General features: G+C 35.3%; 1 protein-coding gene across 1 annotated transcript; it reads left to right on the top strand.

Moving 5' to 3' along the window:
• Positions 1 to 2,997: 2,997 nt before the first annotated feature.
• On the top strand, positions 2,998 to 20,782 carry LOC124157556 (aarF domain-containing kinase 1). Its single transcript, XM_046532385.1, has 10 exons — positions 2,998 to 3,466; positions 3,803 to 3,892; positions 6,306 to 6,509; positions 6,996 to 7,172; positions 9,170 to 9,328; positions 10,376 to 10,651; positions 12,228 to 12,428; positions 13,422 to 13,564; positions 15,845 to 16,087; positions 18,702 to 20,782. The coding sequence occupies exons 1-10, from the start codon at positions 3,332 to 3,334 to the stop codon at positions 18,703 to 18,705; spliced, it is 1,632 nt and encodes a 543-aa protein (XP_046388341.1). The 5' UTR covers positions 2,998 to 3,331; the 3' UTR covers positions 18,706 to 20,782.
• Positions 20,783 to 21,500: the final 718 nt, after the last annotated feature.

Genomic DNA, 21,500 nt, shown 5'->3' with positions numbered 1-21,500 from the left:
AAATAATTTTAAAAATAAATTTGCTATAAAACAATCAATTATATATAATTCATTGAATAACTTATTAAATATTTTCATGTAATGTTGTACGTAAATTCGTACATATGTACTTACAGAGTTTTCAATTTAATTTTTTTAAACAATTTACGACATAATTTAATTTTTTATATTCTTGTCACAATACATAAGAAAAGAGGATGCGGATTCAAAAATCATCTAAGAAGTGAATCTCATTTTATTAAAAAATCCAGAAGCGATTACTCTGTCAAATGTGTGAAATATAACGGATAATTTTCTATTTTTCACGGCAGTATGATATTTCGAAGCACTTGGAGACGCAAGAGCATAAAAGATATTTAAATACTGCTGCATCTTCCTCCAAAATACAGAAATTTTTAGTAAAAACAATTTATGGAGACGAAGAAAACAAACTAGCATTAGCAGAAGGATGTCTTTCCATTCTATTTTTCATAGTCTTTCCTTCAGATGTAAGGCCTGTACATCACAATTTATCAAATCGGTTTTGCAGCGCACATATTTATGTCATAACGCCGTTCAAACAGATGCTGTTTTGTTGCCCGCAGATGTGGAAAATATTGTCTTTAAAATATATTTTTATTTCTAATTACACTGTGCGTCTTCAAATGCTGAAAGAATTTTATGAAACTGCGGAAGTCGCATGTATAAGAAAATACTTGGTTACTGTAAAACGCGCTAGTTACCTCTTTCGTCAGCTGTAGATAGAATTTTTAAATTATACCACACTATGAATTCCTACTATCTATATCAGGTTCAATATCCTAAAATTGTAGAAGAGAGTTTTGAAAAGAATCCTCAAATTTAGCTAGAGTTTAAAAACAATCAATCACCTCTTTTTCAAAATGCTATTGAAGTTATTGAAGATGATAAAATTTTGGTAATCGAAGTAGCGAATGAAGTTAAAAATATCTGAGTCAAAAGCGGTCAGAAAGTAATTTTTTTCCATTAACCATCGATAAGAGCATAAGTGAGCTCGAAGTGGGTGCAATAAATCATGCAGATATCATGAATCACGTTAAAAATTTCTATCGTAACTGCAAAGATTATTTAGAAGAGTGGACGCTATATTAAAATTATATTGAACATTTTCATTGGATTACATTAAAAGATAAACTTAATTGGAATGATGTTCTAAAATCATTCGATCATTGTGCATAAAATTTTCCATATAATAATATTTCCAAAAACGATCTTTTTAATGAGGTATCATTATTTAAAAAAATATATTGGTTAAAAAAGGGTAAAATCTTGGGCTTCAGCACAATTCTTGATAGAGTACAAATGGTTATAAATATTTCATCATTTGAAACAAAGCATATTCCATACAATATTGCCCTAAAATTAAGAAATATTCTTTGCCCTTACCACAAGCAATTGCTGCGACTGAACTCGTTTTTTCTACTGTAAATGAAGTGTGTGCATCAGAAAAGCAATTCAATGTGTGAAATATAACTAAACAAATTCGTGTGAAAAATTTCACGACCTTTTCCGCAAAAGAAATGAAGAAAAAAATCACTCAAATATAAGAAATATACCAAAGAAAAAATTATACGAAACTTAAGTTTTAATGCATCATATTTGCTATTCTTTTTGCCACCCTTATGACCTTGACGATGACCTAACTGGGTCAACGGTTGAATTTTCGTAAATGAAAGTGTTATTTTCGGGTTTCTCGGGTTCGAAAACCTGAGAATTGACATCTTGGTCAATGAAATGTAGACTTTTTTCTATCTCGATTTTTTTTAGATTAAAACCACATAAGGCAAATTAAAATTTTTGGTTTGGACCCACATTGTGAGGTCAAAAGTTCAAAATTGTAAAATTTTGCTTACACTCAACAAAACTTAGGACCTTTCCCCATAAGTGTGCCAATTTTCATGAATATTGCTCGATGCAAAGTTACTAAAATTACGGGTTAAAAATGACACACGACCGTTGGGACAGTCTTAATATTCATTTTCTAGGAATGTCACCGTTAGGTTAATCTACTAGTAATAAGTAATATTTCTAAAATAATTTTGCCTTTTTATGGACCCCTCCCTTCATCCTTTGTGAGATATCGTGGGATTTTGCCTTCTTTCTAATCTCACGTAGGATTTTTCAAAATACGTATTTTCAGTGTAAATACGTTAATCTAGGCTTCATTGTGTTGGGTTTATAAATAAAACGATTTGTTTAATTATTTTTATTGAAGATTACCGAGATCGCAATAAACTGGTTTTTGCGGAAAAAATTACGTGATACTTGCCAGGACCCTTTCTTATTACCTAGAGGGGGTGAAGCCATGGTCTAGGGGGAGGAAAGCCATGGTCTAGGGGGGGAAGCCATGATCTAGGAGGGGGGGCAAGCCAAGTTGTGACATTTTAGCATGGAAAAGATGAATGAAACCAACATTATAAGAAAATTATAACAGCGCTTTATTAGTTTATGAGATTATTTCCTTGAAAAAATAGTTTTATTTCAGTTACTTATCTTATACTAATACATATCATTTTTCGTTGGTTTGAAGAAAATTTGTTGAATACTTTCGTTTCAATTCAGTACTGATTTTGCTTAAAGACTTTTGCGATTTTTGCTTCTAGGGGGACAGCTGCTCCCCCTGCCCTTCGCTGGGTACGCCCATGTTTACATATGACATTCTTAATCAATTTATTTAATGCGATCGCTTCTCGCCTTATCTTGATTTATTTAGCTTTTTGCGCACAATCAAGGCTATAAAATGCCTTAGTTCATCGTAAAAATATATTTATTAAGTGTATAATCATTTTGCGTGCCCAATATTGTCACTTTTCAGCGACTTTGCAGCGGATGAGCGTTAAAATATCTCAAGCGCGCATACAGAATATCGTCTGCGGTCCCAACCGTGACGTCACGCGCCCTCATCCCACTCACTTCCCCGCCGTGCGATGTTGGCCACAGCGTTCCGCCCGAACGGCAGGTCTACTTACTTAAATGGTCTAAGTTCGGTCCAGCCAATAAGGTCAAGGGGAATTTTTTAGAGAAACAGTTATGAATGGACATTGTACACGTATACAAAAAATACTACTATATAGATTTTTTAGGAAATTCGAAAGCTTCAAAATGCAATACTTGTGGTGATGATATGAAAGTATTAGTTTGCAATAAGTACTTCAAATCTCGGTATTATGTAATTTCATTTCGTCACTGCGTTGACCCTTTTTTGCCGAAGAAATGCAGAAATAAATGTACTAGTGGGTGAAAATGTTGTTAGCTTAGTGATGTCGTGGTGCTATTGTACATTGTGAAACGAAGCATGCTCTGAACACCAGAAATGTTTCCTGCCCGGCGAATTTTGAAGCTTAGCTTCTTAGGAGGAGCAGCAGTTGGAGGTGTAGGTTATGCTGTTAATCAGTTTGGCGATCCGGATTCCATAGGAATCATCCGCTTTGGACGTGCAGCCACCACGGTAATTTCTTGCTATTATTTCCCTCCTTCATGTCTAGCATATTAATGTCTTGTTGGAAGTTTTTGTTTAGGTTTACTAGCCTCACTTTTCACTCTTAATTCATGTGGGGTGTTGCTGGAGTTAGTTTTAGATACATTGGAGAGAGTTGTCGGATATCTGTTTTATCGTTTTTGAATTATGTATGATGCATAAATTCATACTGTGCATGGCTTCATTACAGCACTTAGTAGATTGAATGTCGGTCTTTGACCTCAACACATCACTGTTATGATTTTGTTATTACTAGTGTTAACATGATAATGTGTTTAACGTAATCTCATTTTTATAATAACGTAGGTGCTCGATATTGCCCGGCTGTATAGGAGGACGATTTATGCTAAAGAATATGATGTTCAGTCTGCTGAATACAAGGAGCTGCGTTCACAGGTAAAGCTGTTTTCATATTTATCAATGCCTTCAGGCTAAGTGTGCCAACATTATCTAGACTTGCGGCTTTAATTCTTTGATATCTCCTCTTATTTCTTGTAACTCTTCAATCTTTTCTCGCAAGTTATTGAATGCTATGGTTGTCATTCGCTTCGATTTTAATAGTGGAGTCCAAACGATGGGCCAATTTAGATATTTATTGGGGTCATGGTCTATTTTATAGTGTCCCTTCCTTGTTTTCTATTTTTTAGCACTAGTTTTTTTCTATCATTGGGTCACATTTTGACCCAAAAAGATTTGATCTTGTGAAATAGTAGCTACTGAGTGAAGTTAATCCGAGGTTGCTGTCTCTAGCATTGTTCTGTGGAACTCCTTTGTTCGAAATAAATGAAAATTACGATAAATATACAGGCCCACGCATTATTTCTAAGTTATCGTTGTGAAATCACAAAAAATAATACAAGATACAGATATGTACTGTTTTTCAAATCATTGATAGAGCTCATACTATGCTTCATGCTTCTAAAAAATGACAGATACTCTGGTATATAAATACACTTTAATGCAATGAAAAGCATTGTTGTAATTTTTGAACCTGTTTTACATTGTATGAACAACAGGTATAAATCGGTCGTGGTTGAACAAATTGAAATTGTGAATTGCGGCAGTAAATTTTCTAATGACCATATATTACCCTTGCATTCACCTCTCCATTATCTTACACTATCAGACTATTAACTAAATCATATTATCCATTTTTTAATTCACATTGTGCCTATGTTTTAAGACTTAGGGGCATGTACCTGGTGCTAAATTATTTATGATGCAATCAAAGCTGTCAGAATTTTATGTAATTCATGTTCCCGTGAACATTGTCAACCTCTTTTTAAATACCTAAAAATTATAACCGTTTGTAATTTTTTCTATTAAATTATTTATGTAAAATAATATCATTACTCAAAAAGGGCTGACGCTCTTAGTCATAACCCTAGAGCTAAAAACTATATGGGTCTGCCACACTGTAGGCTTGACAGAACTTACAAAGTTGACGGTTTACCTAAATGAAAGTCTCAGCATGCTCCAATATCTGCAAAGTCAGCCTCCATGGTGTTCCATGGAGTCCTATGTGATTAGCATACATCCTATCCCTTATAGTCCTTTGAGGAGTATTGTCACTTTGATTTCTCGAGTTTGAGATTCTAAGAATTAATTGTAATGTGAGTATGACCATCATGAATTAAAATATGATTAGTTACACCATCTACATCTACATAATACCCCGCAAGCCACCTAAAAGGCGTGCGGCAGGGGGTAGGACACCAGCCGTTTACAGCTTTAAAAAAAATAATAAAAAATCACCATCTGTAAATGTCAGGTGGATATTGTGTGGAAACATGCTATTCAGTGATATTTGATCTATTTTAAGTTTTGAGTACCTATATATTTTTCAATGGCCCATGCTGTCTTAACAATGGGTGAAAGAGAAGACTCTAATAGATGTTTTTCTTTAATGGACAACACTCGCATCAACTTGCTTATAGGTTGATGTAATTGTAGGCCAGCATATCTGCTGGTGGTGATGGAGAGCATGGCAGCCAAGTGGGTAGAGCACTTGGCTGCTGTACAAGGGGTCCTGGGTTCAAACCCTGGGTGAAGCCTTTGGACACCCCAAATATAAGTCCTCTAAATGTGAGGAGGCCCAGGGAAAGAAAACCATTGTGTGAAGTTCACATGCCTGTTGACTAGTCCAGGGTGAGCTCTACCATCACCTAACAAAACATCTAACTACATCAGGTTGAATCACTGAGTGATTGATGTCTACGTATGTGTGTAGGAAATGAAGGACTGTTTATAGGAGTGTTTGCTGGTCTAAGCTCTCACTCGCTAGAAGTTTTGAATGTAAATCTCCGAAGGAGGGGGAGATTAACAGTCCTCAACAGAATCAATTGAATCAGGTTTGAAGAAACCAAGGGGGTAGGGGCATATTTCATGATTGGATCTGCCTCTGAAAAATATGTTAAATACATTTTAGCATTTTGCCTTCAAGGAATTTGGCTCTTGCCCTATTCATTTTTCTGCTCTTCTTTTAAAAGGTAATGTATTTTATGTTAAGTGTATGGTGTTTTATAGGTTTCTTCTGTCTCATTGAACAGTTCTTTATCGGATTTTTAACTTGAGCATTTGTGCTCAGAATGAACAGGCTTCAATGACTTTGGTTATGTCTTAAGTGCTTCTTACCCTTTTGCATGTAGGGGTGATTACATTTCAATGAGGAGGAGATTGGCCTGTTCAAATTTCATGGTAAACCAAGTAAATTGCTATAGTGACTGAGATGGAATCTGAAATGATTCAGATGGCCTTCTTCTGGGTATTAATTATCATTCATTTTCATTATTTGGTTCTTGTCTTGCAGGTACATTATGAAGCAGCTGAGAAGTTATTGGATCTCTGTCGAAAAAATAAAGGAATGTTTGTTAAAGTTGGGCAGCACATAGGTGCACTGGAGTACCTCCTACCTGCAGAATATGTACAGACAATGAAAGTTCTGCACAGTAAAGCTCCAGATTCTAGCCTCAAAGATATTCTCAAAGTAATCAAACAGGAATTCGGAAAAGATGTAAGTCTCAAGTTTACATTAGTCTCCAAATTGTTTCCATTTCTTTCTTACAGATCGTAGTTTTTTTGCTGTAAGGAATTTAAGGATTTTTCTGCATTTTATTTTTAATATTTCTTTAGTTTCTGTATCAGATATTTTTATTAAGTCCTCTCAAGGCTGGAGAGACTGGCAATATCAGGCAGTAAGCAATTAATGCATGTACTTCAATCAAAAAGTATCAAATAGGATGCTTGCACTCATTGCTTTGGGTAATTTTCTTTTGTGTAGGAGTATTTCTAATTAATAAAATGTATTCTCTGGCAGTAACACATTTTCATGAATGAAAAGTAGGAAAGAGTCTTGTATCATCTTACCTTAGCTTTACATTTTCTTGCCATCAATTGATAATATTTCCAACCCTATTTTGATGTGTTATTAGGGATATAACAATCAGGTATACATTTAAAATAGCCTATAATTTACGTAAAATATTTTGGTGTTTCACAGCCAGCAGATATTTTTGAGGAGTTTTCGGAAGAGCCAATAGGGGTTGCTTCCTTGGCACAAGTCCACATAGCAAGATTGAAACCTCAGGAAGGAGAGAAGAAGGGTGAGCTTTTGGCTGTTAAAGTCCAGCATCCAACTGTGAAATTCAATGCAGATGCTGACCTTAAGACAATGGAGGTGAGTTTAGTGTAATTTTATGTTACTCATATGCCATAAGACCTACTAGCCACAAAATTTTGTAAGGGTCCAAAAGTTAGGTACATTAAGCTTGCATATCTGGATCATTCTTATAAATATCTCAGATTGCCTCAACAGTTCAAACAGCTGTGTGTCATTCCCTGTGCTGAGGCAGGACTTTGGGAGAACAATTTTTTTCTGCAGATGATTTATACATTTTACTCAATACAGAGGATTCTCTTATGTACAGTGAGTCCTCGTTTAACGTCACTTACCGTTCCTGAAAAATGTGACAATAAACGAAATGACGTTGATCGAAACATGATATCCCATAAGAAACAATGTAAAAAGTGAATATCGGCTCCTAGACCTCACAATTCCTACGCGAAAAAATTTTAGCGTATCATATCTGGGGCATTTTTTATGATGGGAATGCCAAGCTATGGCATAAATACGAGTTCCTATCTTCATCGACGACAATAGCAGCACTGACGTAAATCATTCTCCATTTTTGTATCTTCCCCCATTTGCTTTTCGGCTTCGCTATGGTGGTCGTCCGGGCGAGCGTCGCCTGGGCATCATCATCGCTGAAACATCTTCGCAGTTACAGGAACCAAAATTATTGTGAACACGGCGAAAAAAGTGACGACAAAAGCTCCGAGTTCTACACGGAAAAATGCCTTGAAATCACTTTTTAGGTTCCTGAAAACCATTATGTCAAGTAAAACGTTGCACACCTGCCTAAGAATTCATTTTGCAGAAAATTTGCTAAACCCGTAATCGCAATTAACAATAAACACACCGTTTTACACTTCATTTAGACTGACTGTATTACCGCCCACAAAACGAACAACCTGCAACGCCCGCCGCTTCGCGTTTTTTTCTCGCACGAAATTTAAAAGCCTTGACATTATCGCGAAGCGAAGGTGCGATAAACGAGTGACGGTCTCAAAATTTTCGTGACGTTATCGCGAAATGACGTTAAACGGGGTGACGTAGAACAAGGACTCACTGTATCTCTCTTTGTAATGTATTTTGAAATTAAATATGTTATAGCTTGTAAATGTATTTCAGATATATTATTTTGGATACTACATACAGCAGACTCCCGATTATCCGGCTGCGGTTTATCCAGGTTGTGGATTATCCACGCATGATTTTTGCTCTTGCTCAATTTTTTCGCGATCTTTATTAAAAAAATAAAATCAGGCGCAAAATCATCGGAATAACTGTATTAATGATAGGATATACAGAACTTATTATTTCCGTTAGAATCCCCTTCGTAAAATGGAAGCGATCACACGCTAGCCGCATTCATGGGAGCACCATGTTCCTGTTTTCCAAGCCTCGCTGTGCGCGACTGCGCTCCGCTGAAAAGATCTGGAACTGGCGAAGAAAGCTCTCATTGAGTCTTGGACTCGTTCTAAAATAACAGAATAACTGCATCAATAGTAATATATTGTTTGTTTTAGGTAATTTATGAACATTGCAAGACATTTTAGTGAAAGTTTAGATTGTCCATTTTTCCGTTTATTCGTGCTGTCTCACCCCATCATTAGCCCGGATAATCAGGAGTGTACTGTATACACAAAGTAGAAAAGTATCAAAAATACATAAAGGAAATGCATGCACATGTTTTTGATGATGCCCAGCTCTGTATTTGACCATAGGACTCTGTGGAATCCTGTAACTACTACTTCCCCTAATTATTTTAAAAATGGAGTCAATAATTGAAAACTGTCAGTAATGACTGTATTTATCTTAAAATCACATCTGTAGGCAAGCCAAGACGTCCAGCACGAAAGGGTTAAAATTGACTCTTTAAGTTAAATTAGGCATCTGTGTTCATGTGAAAATCTTAATTTTTCCCTATGATATTAGATTTGCTATTTCCTGATTTCTACTGTCAAGTGTCTCTATTCAATAGCTCAAGTATCGAGATCCTATGGTTTATTTTCTCTCCGTGTGCTATTTTATGTATAATCTTTGCTTTATAGTTCTTGGTGAAAGTCGTATCATGGGCATTTCCTGACTTCAAGTTTATGTGGGTGGTAGATGAAACTAAAAAGAACATTCCCAAGGAGCTGGACTTTTACCTAGAAGGCCAAAATGCGGAAAAGGCCAGGACCATGTTTGCTAGCTATCCCTGGCTAAAGGTGAGTTGGGTCAGCTTTTGTCACCAATTTTTTCATGTTGAAGATTTTTCTTTAGGGGGTTGGAAGGCTTCCATCCAGTGATGGGTCGGTCATGAATAACTGATGCAGGATACCAAGATCATATTTGTGGTAAATTGATTCCAATGAATAACTCAATCTTTTTGGCCGTTTGCGACCAAAGTTGGTCATTTATCATTCTTGACATATTGGTCATCTGTTACTTGCGATTGAAGGCAGTCATTGGTCTTTTATTCATTGGTAGCTCTTAGATCCCAAGTAATTTGCATCTTTGAATAATATCAGTCGTGATTGACATCGTTAGCAATTCACACAGGTAGTGGCCGACATACGTCATGACCGATGATCGACCATTCATGATTGGCTCACTCAAGTGAATGGTTTGACCTCACTGAAATTACTGGCATGGCCCATCACTGCTTCATCCGATTGATTGAGAAGGGTTTTAACTTGGGAGCCTTTGGTCAGAAGTCAAGAAGCCTACCATGGGTCCTCGACTTCTGATTTAAGGTTTCCATGCATTATCACTAGGCTAATATGCTGTCTGCATTTTATGAAGTGTCTTCAAATGCATTACTGCATTATATATTTCCCTGAACATACAATAAATTCATTGGCGGTTGAGGGTGAAAATGGTTCTTCTTTTTTTAACAGAGAATGAGGGATTAATATGGTCTTAAAAACCATTTTGAAATTATATTTTTACTCTCTTATTTTTTTATATTACTTTTTTGTGTATGATGTATCATATCTATTTGATTGAAGAAAATCATCATTTTTTTATCTGTTATGTTAAAATGACAAAGACTTGGGAATGTCTTAGTGTTGTTGTTGTGGTTTTGCTTAATTTACTATTTAATTGTGCTGCACCCCATTGAGCTAATGCGGGACATGTCCTCAATCTACTGTATGAAATCATTGAGACATTTAGTTTTTATAAATTTAATGGCTTTGTTTGTGTTTAAAGTTGAAATAGTATGCTGTGGCTTTCTTCCTTTCGTCTGACTGTCGGACTTGATTATTTTCTAGATTCCAAAAGTCTTCTGGAATTTGACTACCAGTCGGGTGTTAACTATGGAATATGTGGAAGGTGCTGGGCAAGTGAACGACTTGGAGTATATTAGGAGGGAAGGGATTGATCCTTATCTAGTAGCCTCACGCCTTGGTAACATTTACTCTGAAATGATCTTCAAGAATGGATTTGTCCATAGTGATCCTCACCCGGGCAACATTCTTGTTCGGAAAAGAAAAGGGAAGTTAATGGGAGATGTGGAACTTGTCCTCCTAGATCATGGGTTGTATGCTGTGAGTATGTTTATTTAGTTTTACTATTTTTTCCATTGATATCAACTTTGACCCATTTTATAGTCTTAATACATACTTGCAGTGAATAATCTGAGTAACGTCTAAAGATTACAATCATGCTCTTGATAATCAAAATGGTTTTAAGAGATATAACTTAGTCAGTAATTTTTTTGTTGAATCCTTTTAGCTTTAATGTCCCTGCATTATGGTATAATTCAATATTATTGTTTTCACTTGAGAAATAAGTGTCATTTGGACTCAATTTGTTAAATAATGGAAATATAAACATAATCAGTTATTGTTTCTATTTTAAACCCATATTTTTAATACACTTTGTATTTTATGTATAACATTTATTTTGATCTAAATTACTGTGATTTGAAATTGAATTCAATATCAAACCACAAAATCTTTGACCATTTTCACTCTAAATTTTCTGTTGGAGTATTTTGTGAAGATAATAGTTGTATTTATCAAATTTGGGATTTGGACGAGATACCAATTTTTTTCAATATTTTGATAAAGATATTGCCTCTCAAAATTGCCAAAATGTCAACCAAGTTATTTTGTTGCAAAGCCCTCCTCCGTTTTTGCTACTTTCAGGGCCTTATATGAAGGAAATCAAAAACCAGTTAAATATTTTTAGAGGATTTAAAATTAAATCTTTAGCTAATGGTAAACGCTGAGAGAAAAATGTTCATATTTTGATGAAATTTAAAAGGAATACTTTATCACAAGCATAGCCACATTTATCACATCATAAATTCATGAAACTTGAAATTATAATGCAGAAAGGGTTCTTGGGTTTTCCACTGGGTAATTGGCTCCATTTCTCCAGATGTTTCTTAGAAGGACTTGCTCTTCAGAAGATCTCCTTAAGACCAAGAGCAAGTCGTTCTTCAAAATGTCGGCAGACATGGAGCCAATTACCAGTTGGGAAACCTGAGAATCCTTTCTGCAGTTGATAAGCTGGGAAAATGTAAAATCTTGAAATTCTAAGCTTAAATGTAATACTTTCTTCAAGCAGCTTTGACAGCCAATTCACCCTAACTTTACTTCATAAAAATATCTCACGGAGAAAATATTGTTGCCATGTATGTGTTACTCAATGCAAGTTTCATTTCATCCTGCAAAATATTTTCTGATTTATTAATTACCTCTTACATATGCCAAAATGCCATTCAGCCTAGATTTTTGTGTCTAGTACTGTACTTGTGCTGTATTTATTTCTAATGTAGAAGCTTGCAATATGGTGCCTAACAAAATATGTACTGTGTCTCAGTGAGTGAGTATTGCATTGATGAATATAAAGCTTGGCTAATTTTTAATAGCTAAATGTGCAATTATTTACTCATTATTTTGAAATCCACAGAGTTGGAGTGAGTCAAATCTCTGAAATAAGGCTACTTGACATGAATTGACCACATAGCATTCCCGCATGACAATGTTATACTAATGAGAATGTCACCATGACATGATTTCATTTTAGCTCCTTGAAGTGTTATGAACCATTTGAAAATTCTTTTTTATTTAAGGAAACGTTTTACTAAGAGGCATGCTTCTATTATCCTTGCAGGACTTAACTGATAATTTCCGTGCTACATACTCAAGGTTGTGGATGCACATTCTGAATGGCAACCCCGCTGGAATGAGGAAAGAAGGAGTGGCTCTGGGAATAGCAGAACCATTGTATGCACTCTTTGCTTGCATGGTTTCTGGTCGAAAATGGGAGTCAATCAACAGAGGCCTGGAGGTGACTAAATTCACTGCCAGTGAGGTAAATCAACTATGGAGCTTTTCTGTGTAATTAGTTGTTTCAGGCGTGACTTTATGGAAAACTTCTTAACACCATACAAAGTAAAGAAAACTCTGTGATTCCACATAAATACATATTGTACGACCTAGGTTTTGATGTGGCATGTACAAATCTGGTGCAAATGAATAAATTATGCTCTGCCTTCCATGCATTTGTATCAGAATAGGAGGAGGCAGAGCATAATTTATGCATTTGTACCAGATGATGACGTGCCTCGCCAAAACCTAAGTCATACAGTAAATATTTACAAGGAATTGAAAAGTTTTCTTTACTTTTCATTAAGCAGTAACCTCCATTTGTAATACCGTATTTATTTGTGTAAGGCACTTACTTGTGTATCCTGAGTAACTCCATTTTTCAGCTGGCTCGTGAGCAAAAAACTTCTTAGCACTTTTTGGGTGCGGTCTAATATAGGAAATCGTTATTTATTGGTGAATCAATAAATTTAAGTTATGATATCATGATTATTTAAGTTAAATAATACCAGAAATGTAATTCTGACATTATTTACCAATGCTAAACTCTGGAGAGATAAACTATTGGAATTTGAGGGAAAATGGTTGCATGAAAATATGAAAGATTCGTGTAAGATGCTCAACCCCTTTTTATCACCGGCATTTCTGGAAAGAAGGTGCGTGGGTTCTATGAGTAAATATGGTAGCTGCTGATGCTGGTTTGAAGTGTCTAATTCTAAACATCTTCATGTTGCTATTATTTTGATATTATTTAACTATTCCTAACTGTATTTATAAGAGCTGTTTATCCATATCTTAAAGCTAATCAATTTAAATTTGTCTTTCATGTACCCTTACTGGTAGTGTCATGATTTTTATTTGTAATCAAGAGGATTGAATGCAAACTTTGTTTCGTTAAAATGTTTAATATCAAGTGTATCCATCATAATTATTGAATTACAATCACTTATAAACCTTTTTTCTTTTAATTTTATTCCAGAAACATGACTTCCAAAAGGAAATCCCTCATTTACTTCCCCAAATCACTGACGTTCTGGCCACTGTGGATCGGCAAATGTTACTTATACTCAAAACTAATGACCTTCTCAGAGGGATTGAGTACACTTTAAGAACTCACACAAGGTAGGTTTGACTGATAGAGAAATGATTTGATGAAAGTTATGAAGTAGGTTGAGGTCAATAAATTATCAGCTATACTAGATGCCTTCATGGTGCAGGATGTGGATGAATGCTTAACGGGATCCCCAGCTGGTGAGGAGAGTCAATGCCCTGAGAATGATGGCAGAATTAGCCATTAAAATGTCAGCTCTGATAGAACAGCTCACTATGTGGAAATCCTGTGGAGCATTCATCCACAAAATATCAGCTGATTTTAAAATCCAATTTATTGTATCTTCTTAATACAAAATGATTATAGATAAGTATGTGTTATTGTACTCCTGAAGATAGAATAAATTACAAATGAAAACTTTGGCAAAGAATCAGAAGACATTTATTGACCTTAACTTGATGTATTTCTGCATTGAATTAAGACTAGTCCCCATAAGAAAAATCATTGACCTTGATCTAAACTAAAATTTGCTCTGGTTGCATAAGCTGCTAATAAAAAAACTCAGTGCAAATTTGGGAAAGATCCTGTGGAAAAATCTTACTCCATGAAATTTTGTTTTAATTTTTTTCCTTAGATTTCGGATAATTGTGAAAAGAAATATTTGTGAAGAGAACAATTACAGTGTTGGAAACATAACTTAGAACTATGCTTTGATAACTGCGGACTATAGAAAAATCAGTGATATTATCAGTATAAAAAAATCAGTAATAAAAATTATGCATTTCAGGAAAAATTATTTTCACAGCATCAAGGCATTTACAGAAAAGTTAGGGTCGGTGGGATGCCATCTTTCATTCCTCTGCAGAACTAAGCACCAACAATTGCACGGATTTATTTTATTTTATTCTCAAACCACCGGATACAGCTCTTATCGGCCATTTTACACCGGGGTGTTTAACAAATGTAACAAGTAAACAAACACACAAGTACACAAACGACCGAGCCCTGGACCGGGGAAACCTACCCAGGCGGGACTCGAACCCGCGACCTCTTGTTTGGCAGGCGAGAACGTTACCCCGCCGCCACCGAGGCCGGCATAAAATAAATAAAATAAAAAAATTGATTGATTGTATAGAAATTGAGTTGAGTGGTGTCTTTGCTCCCTCGGTGTCTTTTCTGGATATAACTTCTCCTTTTCACATATCATATATCCAAACTATTTTTATACGTACATGTCTTCTTCCATAATTTACAGTTTGAATTAAGAAAAATAAAAAGTGCATGAGACACTTCATCAAACAAAATTTGCTAACTCATTCTTAATTGTGTGGTATTCCATATAAGGTTTCTTGTATAGGATAACAACATTACTTTTTCATACACTTTTAATTATAAAAGTAGTGCTATAATTAAAAGTAAACTATCTAAGAAACCTTACCTCATCAGATGACTACGACACTGCAAATTCTTGAAATTTCACGTTCACAGAATCGACCTAACTCCACGATAATTTCACCAGGTTCTACGCTTATTTTTTTCCTGTGAATTGTGCCATTGATGTATAGGCACTAGAAACCCAAGCTAAGTGCTCCCTGTGGAATATTTATGTGCATATTGCTATATTTTTTTATGAACGAGCCTTTAGTGCGAAAGATTGAGAGGCACTGTAGGAAATTTAATGGCAAGAATATGTTCACTATAGCTGTTTCCAATTGAGAGGCTTCACTATCTTGTGCTATTTTTGGGTGTCTTGGCCATGAAAATTATTGGCATGATTCAGTTGATAAAACAGCATTCACGAGTCATGATACGCTAGTGTTGTCATACTGCCTCTAGGGTTGTATTGGTGTATGGAACAATTTCTTTAAGAAGCTGTTCTTTGATATCTCAATCATTATTTGCATTCGTTTAATCTTTTATTAGGAATTTGAACTTCCATTGCTTGTGATTTGGGTTTTGCAAAACTGTAAATTTGAATCGAATTTAAATTTAAATGATTTTCTGGCAGTTTTAATACTGATCCAGAATGGATGTAAAAATAACTATTGGCATTTAACATTTTGAATCCAGATGAGCATTAAGAATTAAGGGACAATTCAAAGAAGTAATATTTTGAGGTTACTCTACTGAAGGTCTTTGGGATCTCTTAAGTTCTATGATATGCAGATGCAAGAGGATGTTGTGGAACATGTGGAAACTGTGTATAAGGGATATTTCATTTCTGAAAGCAAAAATGCCTTCTAAATGCCCTTCATGGAATGACTTTGACGTACAATGTTGTATGGAATTATATACTCATGAATTTAATCACTCAATCAAGTTATCACTTTTATTTTTCTAATTTTTTTCAGAATGGGCTCTTTCCGAGTCATGGCTGACCTTTGCGTCAAAAGCTATTACCAAGAACGTCTTATGAATAGTAAAAGCAAGTGGGAGACAATGAAGATATCATTGGAGTTTTATTGGGCTGTTGTGCGTCTTTATGCATATTATGCTGTGTTGCCTTTGATGATAAGTCGCCCAACCTTCCCTTCATTAAAAGATGTCATCAGAAATGCCTTACGCCCTGGTATCATTCCTGGTATACTTCCCAGGTATGTATGCATGATGATCTAATATATAAAAGAGACTTAGGGCCCCCGCGCACTGGCAACTCTTACAAAGCAACTATTTTGTTGCATTGAGGAAGTTCCAATGAAACGCACGGCATTGACTGTGGCCTTGCGCACGGGCGACTTTTTAGTTGCCGCTAAACTAATAATTGCGTCTGGACCTATTCCAAGGGTGAGTAGACTGTTGCCGACAGGAATAGACCACATGGGTTTTTAGCAACTTAATACCTAGTTGCTTTGAAAAAGTTGCCTGTGCATGCGGGGCCTTATCCTCTTGTTTCTCTTTTAAATAAATCCCGAGCTACCTCTAGTGAAACCATATTTTATGTTCTTAGAGAGTGGGAAGACCATCCAATAGAAGACATTTTTTGTATTATAAGTTTTCTTCCTATCAAGGTAGGTTTACATGAAGTATTTTGGTCTTCACCCTGGTCCACCCCCCCTCCCAACTTGGAGTTCTCTCTTTAATTCACGATAAGGCTTATTCCCTTTAATTCTGTTCATAAATCTTAACCTGCACTCTCCTTTACCTTGCCTACCAAATATTGTTCCTTCTTGTTGCACAGTTGTTAACATCCCCTCCCTCCTTAGTACTCACTCAAACCAAAGCTTCTGTCTCTTCAATATCTCATCCTGATGCTTTGTCTCCTCACCCACCATGTCTAGCACTTTGCCATTCCTCATCCTCTCCTTTCTCTTCTTCTTTTCCATACCCACATCGCAAGGCCTCAAGTCTTTTCTCATCCTCCATCTTAAGTGTCCACTGTGTTTCCGCTCCCTAAAGTGCTACTGTCCTGATCAGACTCTTCACTAGTCTTTTCTTTAAACTCTTACATAATCATAAAAACTCCTCGTGAACTCCTTCCTGTTCATGAAGGCCTCCTTGGCTACTGCAATTCTCTCATTGATGTGTTTACTGCTGTATTTGTTTTCCTCTAATATGCTACCCAAATATGTAAGTTGAATTACTCTACCGGCTCAAGCCTTTTCCCACCTACTTTTATCTTGAGCCACACATCTCTAGCTCACAATACTTAACAAAACAGCACAACCTTAGCCTTCTTGTGCTCATACAAATGAGAGGTCTATTTAGTTTTCAGATCATTGTAATTACTTTCACTCAAGATATTCTGGATATTTTTTACAGCTTGATGGATGAAAGAATAATATCTAATCCTGAAAATTAGTTTTTGTCCATGATAATTGCATATATTTTTGCTTCATTCATTTTATAATCAAAATCACTCATTTTAAAACTCAGAATACATACCTCAAATGATTTCAAATGAAATTGAGAGCAGCATTTAAATCCTCCCTCCCTTTAAATACCAATGAATAAATTGGACTACATACATAAATGGCTTCTGACTTGCCAGTGATTATATCTCCTGCCTGTCTACTATCAAGCTGAAAATGCTATTTTTTTCCACTTAATTCAAACATTGAAATACCTTAATTGGAACTGTTCCACTTCATCAACCATGGTACTCCAACTTACCTTTGATGCTGATTTAATCAAAATATTTTCCCATGTGAGCGTTAACTTTTACTCTTGAAACTGAATTTACTTGTCAGAGGTTTAATAGAATGTCAGTTTTTTATGTTTAGGTTTTACTCTTATCATTCAGGAGGAAACCCTATTGAATCTCCAGAGGAATATTTAAAGGTCCTTTTAGATTTAGTGAACTGCCCATTAATCAATTTTCATTGAAATATTCGCATATTCCTGTTTAATTTTGTCTCGAATTTTTTGGTAAATAAATTTAACAGCATCAGCAATTAAATATTTTATACATGCATGCATGTATATATGTAGTTCTTATTTCCCTAAGTCCTGTTAGAAATTGCAGACATCATTTATAGAAGTTGGACATTTTTTGATGAATTTTACTGCCTGAAATGAAGACCCTTTATTTCAGGAGCCTGAGGTAATTCTTCCTTTGCCCTTCATAATTTTTCTTTTTGGTGCCCTTTTTGTGGAACTTATTACATGACAGTGATAATTTGTCAAATCATACTCCTCTTGGCCCAATGAATGAATATTTTACAGGTGAGGTTTTATGTGAACAACATGGATCAATAGATTTTCGGATGTGCCTGATATCACCCCGGGAAATATTCAAGTTGAAAAAGAAATATTTGTGTTGCATTACTAATGTTTATCTTTTTTTTAATTGATGTAACAAAGCCATAAGGAATGAATTCTCATTTCTGAGGCCTGATTTACGTAAATGCATAACTTCATTTAATGAACATTCAGGAAAGCACCTTGAACCATAGGGAGGTGTTTTTTCCAAATATTTTTTACTTTTTTTCCCCAGATTAAGGACTGTTTTTCCAGGCTTTGCTTATGAATATTTTTTGCTGTTTAAAAAGTAAAGACTAGCACACGTATTGATGTTTCTGTCTATTAAATTTTAGCATTCAGCCTGAAAATGTTAAATATGAAAATTTAATTTATATATACCAACAATAAACAAGTAAATGAATAAAATAATTATTAATACACTTTTTCAATTTGCCTCCTAATATTGTGTGCATTTTAGCTATTTTGACTGGATAAAATTATAATGCCGTGCTTTTTTTTTCTTTTCAGCTAGCTAGGAATGTCATTCAGATGAAAAAATGTGATGATGTTCTTAAAGTGCTTCAGTGATCAACTTTACTCATGACATGAAGTAGTAAAATGAGTCACGAGTTTCCTTGAGATAAAGTGCACAACTGTTTTCTGAAAGTGAATATTTTTTTATTTATTCTTTTTACTACTAACAGCTCATTTTAGATCTGTGCATCAATTGAGCCAGCCAATTTCTCCCAGTGATACATAATTTTACATACATATTTATGCATAACATGCATTTTGGCGTTGGTATTTTTAAAAGTATGTATTCCATTTATGCAATTCAAGTCTTGCTAGCAAAAATCAAATCGGTTGTGCAGACTAAGTGAATGGAAAATAAGGACATTGTTAAAGGATGGTTGCATGTGATCAGGAGAGATGCTCATCAGTATTTTTAAGCTCTTCATGAAGGAGGGCCTGGCAACCAATGCTTAGCCTTGTATTGGATGGATGTTGGAATTTATTTGGGTTGTCATTCTCATTGTACCCCAGTAAAGACACGGTATACACAAATGGTAATCACTCCCTTTCTGAGGACATTCATGCATATGTAAATATGTGTCTGTGTAGCCTTGCATTTCACTGTTGGTCATCCGAAAATATGGAAGAATTAAGGTCAACTAATTATGTACCTACTCCTCAGGGATCTCTATTATTGATTTGAACGAAATGGTTCTGTTCAAACAATAAATAATGATGAGAAAACCTGTAAAATATGGTTTACAAAAGCTCTGTAGAATTAACAAGCTGTTTTCATATTATCATTTGAACCAAGGAAGTGCTTGTATCTTAAATCTCAACAGAAATACATGCCACTGTTGTCAACATTCGCACACAACACAGATGATTTATAATGACAATTAGTGTAGCTTTTAGCTAGTGGTCCATCCTTTTATGAGAATATGTATTATCCTTTCACATCATGGAAATTGAGATGAAACTGACAAAATTTGCTTTTTGAGGAATAGGGCTGATTCTGCCCTGTAGTAATTTATTGGCTTTGGTGTAAAAAAACCGAAGTTGTTACATTTTTGTTGAATGACTTGCCTCTACCAAGGATAATGATGGAAAATGGAGGATAACCACTTGCAGTAAATGTAAATTGGTGGGTGATTGTAATCATACACATATTTGGTTTGTTCTTTCTGTCACTGCAATCATCAAGGAATCACACTTGAATGGAACCATGTTTTAAGATCTTTTTTATGCTTATATTATGTGATTGACAGTATGGTGGCTCTGTGGATGGAGCATTGGGCTTCTGTTCAGAGGTTCTTGGGTTCAAATCCCAGGTGAAGCTTTTTGAAACCCAAAAGATCTCGTCAAACTGCACAGCGGTCCTAGGAAAGAATGCGTGAACTTCGCATGCCTATGAATCAAACTGATTGTTGACGAGTTGACTTTGTGGAAGTCCATGGATAGTGATAATTGAAAGAGCAGTAGTATTTTTCCACACTTTTTTATTCTTTTTCGACCGGTTTCAATGCTTATGCATCATTATCAAGAGCTGTCATGAGACACTGTGTCATTAGATAGCTCTTGATAATGATGCATAAGCATTGAAACCGGTCGAGAAAGTGTGTAAAAATACTACTGCTGTTTCAATTATCACTTTGCATGCTTATGACACATATTCTGGGTTGAGATTTATCCTCACTATAAACCAACCTCAGGGTTGAATCACTAAATGAGTGACTTTATACGTATTGCCAATGTAATTTAAATAGCAGTCACACTGTGGAGATATTGGTGGACATGCATGGGTAATTTTGGGATAGTAAGGAATTTCTAGGGATTTACATGAGGGAATGATACATGTTTCCACTTCTCAGGGAGTTTAATCTGAAGTGAAGGTAATCCAAATAAGGAGACAAATGCCTTCTATTTAAGGCCAGTTAGTCATGTGCACTATTAAGTATTTAGTCATGATGTTGTACATAGCATTATTTGTTTTCATTGACTCATGAATTTTATTTTTCCATGACTAATCGTGTTTGTAACCGTCCTTTATATTATTTTATAACTGTTATTGTTATTTATTAAAATATTTTGAAGTATTTTGCTATTATGAAGTTATTGGTTCATATTTATTATCAGTTAACAGCCTCTTTCACTCTTGTGTGTTTTACATTAATTGCTGGGAGGAGATGTAGCGTTAAAAATAATGCATTTTTTGCATTGCTGGCACTCACATGTGATGCCAAACGTTTTGGCTAAGCACTTTGAGTATAGGCAATTGCCACTTCACAACAGCGTAAATTAACTTAAATAGGAATGGACTGAAATTTAGCAAAGATCAACTTTCTCTTTAATTACACCAAAAGAAAGATAGCACTGAAGCAGAAAATTCCAATGACTGTAATACATATTAAGCCATTTGAAACAATTTTTTGTGTCACTAATGAGGCCATAGACCTTGATGGATTTAAGGGGGGTCATGGGGGCACATGCCCCCCCTCTCCCCTAACGCTTAGAAAATAGACAAGATTTTGAATACGGTTATCATTATGTTTGTTTATTTCAAAACCTCAGTCATTTAATTTCATATTAATAACGTTTGTATAAAAATTAGGGGAATATTTCATACAGTAATAATTGTATGGTATTTTTAATCTCAAATATCAGAAGACGGTTTGCTTGTCAGAACCTTGTGCCCCCCCAGGAAGAAATCCTGGATCTGCCCTTGGCCATAGAGTTCACATTACATGTTCTAAGATGCTAGCAGTGTCTATCAATAGCCCCAAATATGAGGAATTGGGATAGGATACTGATAGT

Source organism: Ischnura elegans, chromosome 4, assembly GCF_921293095.1.
Source record: "Ischnura elegans chromosome 4, ioIscEleg1.1, whole genome shotgun sequence".
Classification (NCBI taxonomy): domain Eukaryota; kingdom Metazoa; phylum Arthropoda; class Insecta; order Odonata; family Coenagrionidae; genus Ischnura; species Ischnura elegans.
This window is presented reverse-complemented; position numbering and strand designations above follow the sequence as displayed.

Bases quoted from the DNA above. Each gene is read 5' to 3' on its own strand.
- LOC124157556 (XM_046532385.1), top strand. From the start codon at position 3,332: ATGTTTCCTGCCCGGCGAATTTTGAAGCTTAGCTTCTTAGGAGGAGCA. The intron at 3,467-3,802 runs GTAATTTCTTGC...ATAATAACGTAG, and splicing joins TTGGACGTGCAGCCACCACG to GTGCTCGATATTGCCCGGCT. The intron at 12,429-13,421 runs GTAAATCAACTA...ATTTTATTCCAG, and splicing joins CTAAATTCACTGCCAGTGAG to AAACATGACTTCCAAAAGGA.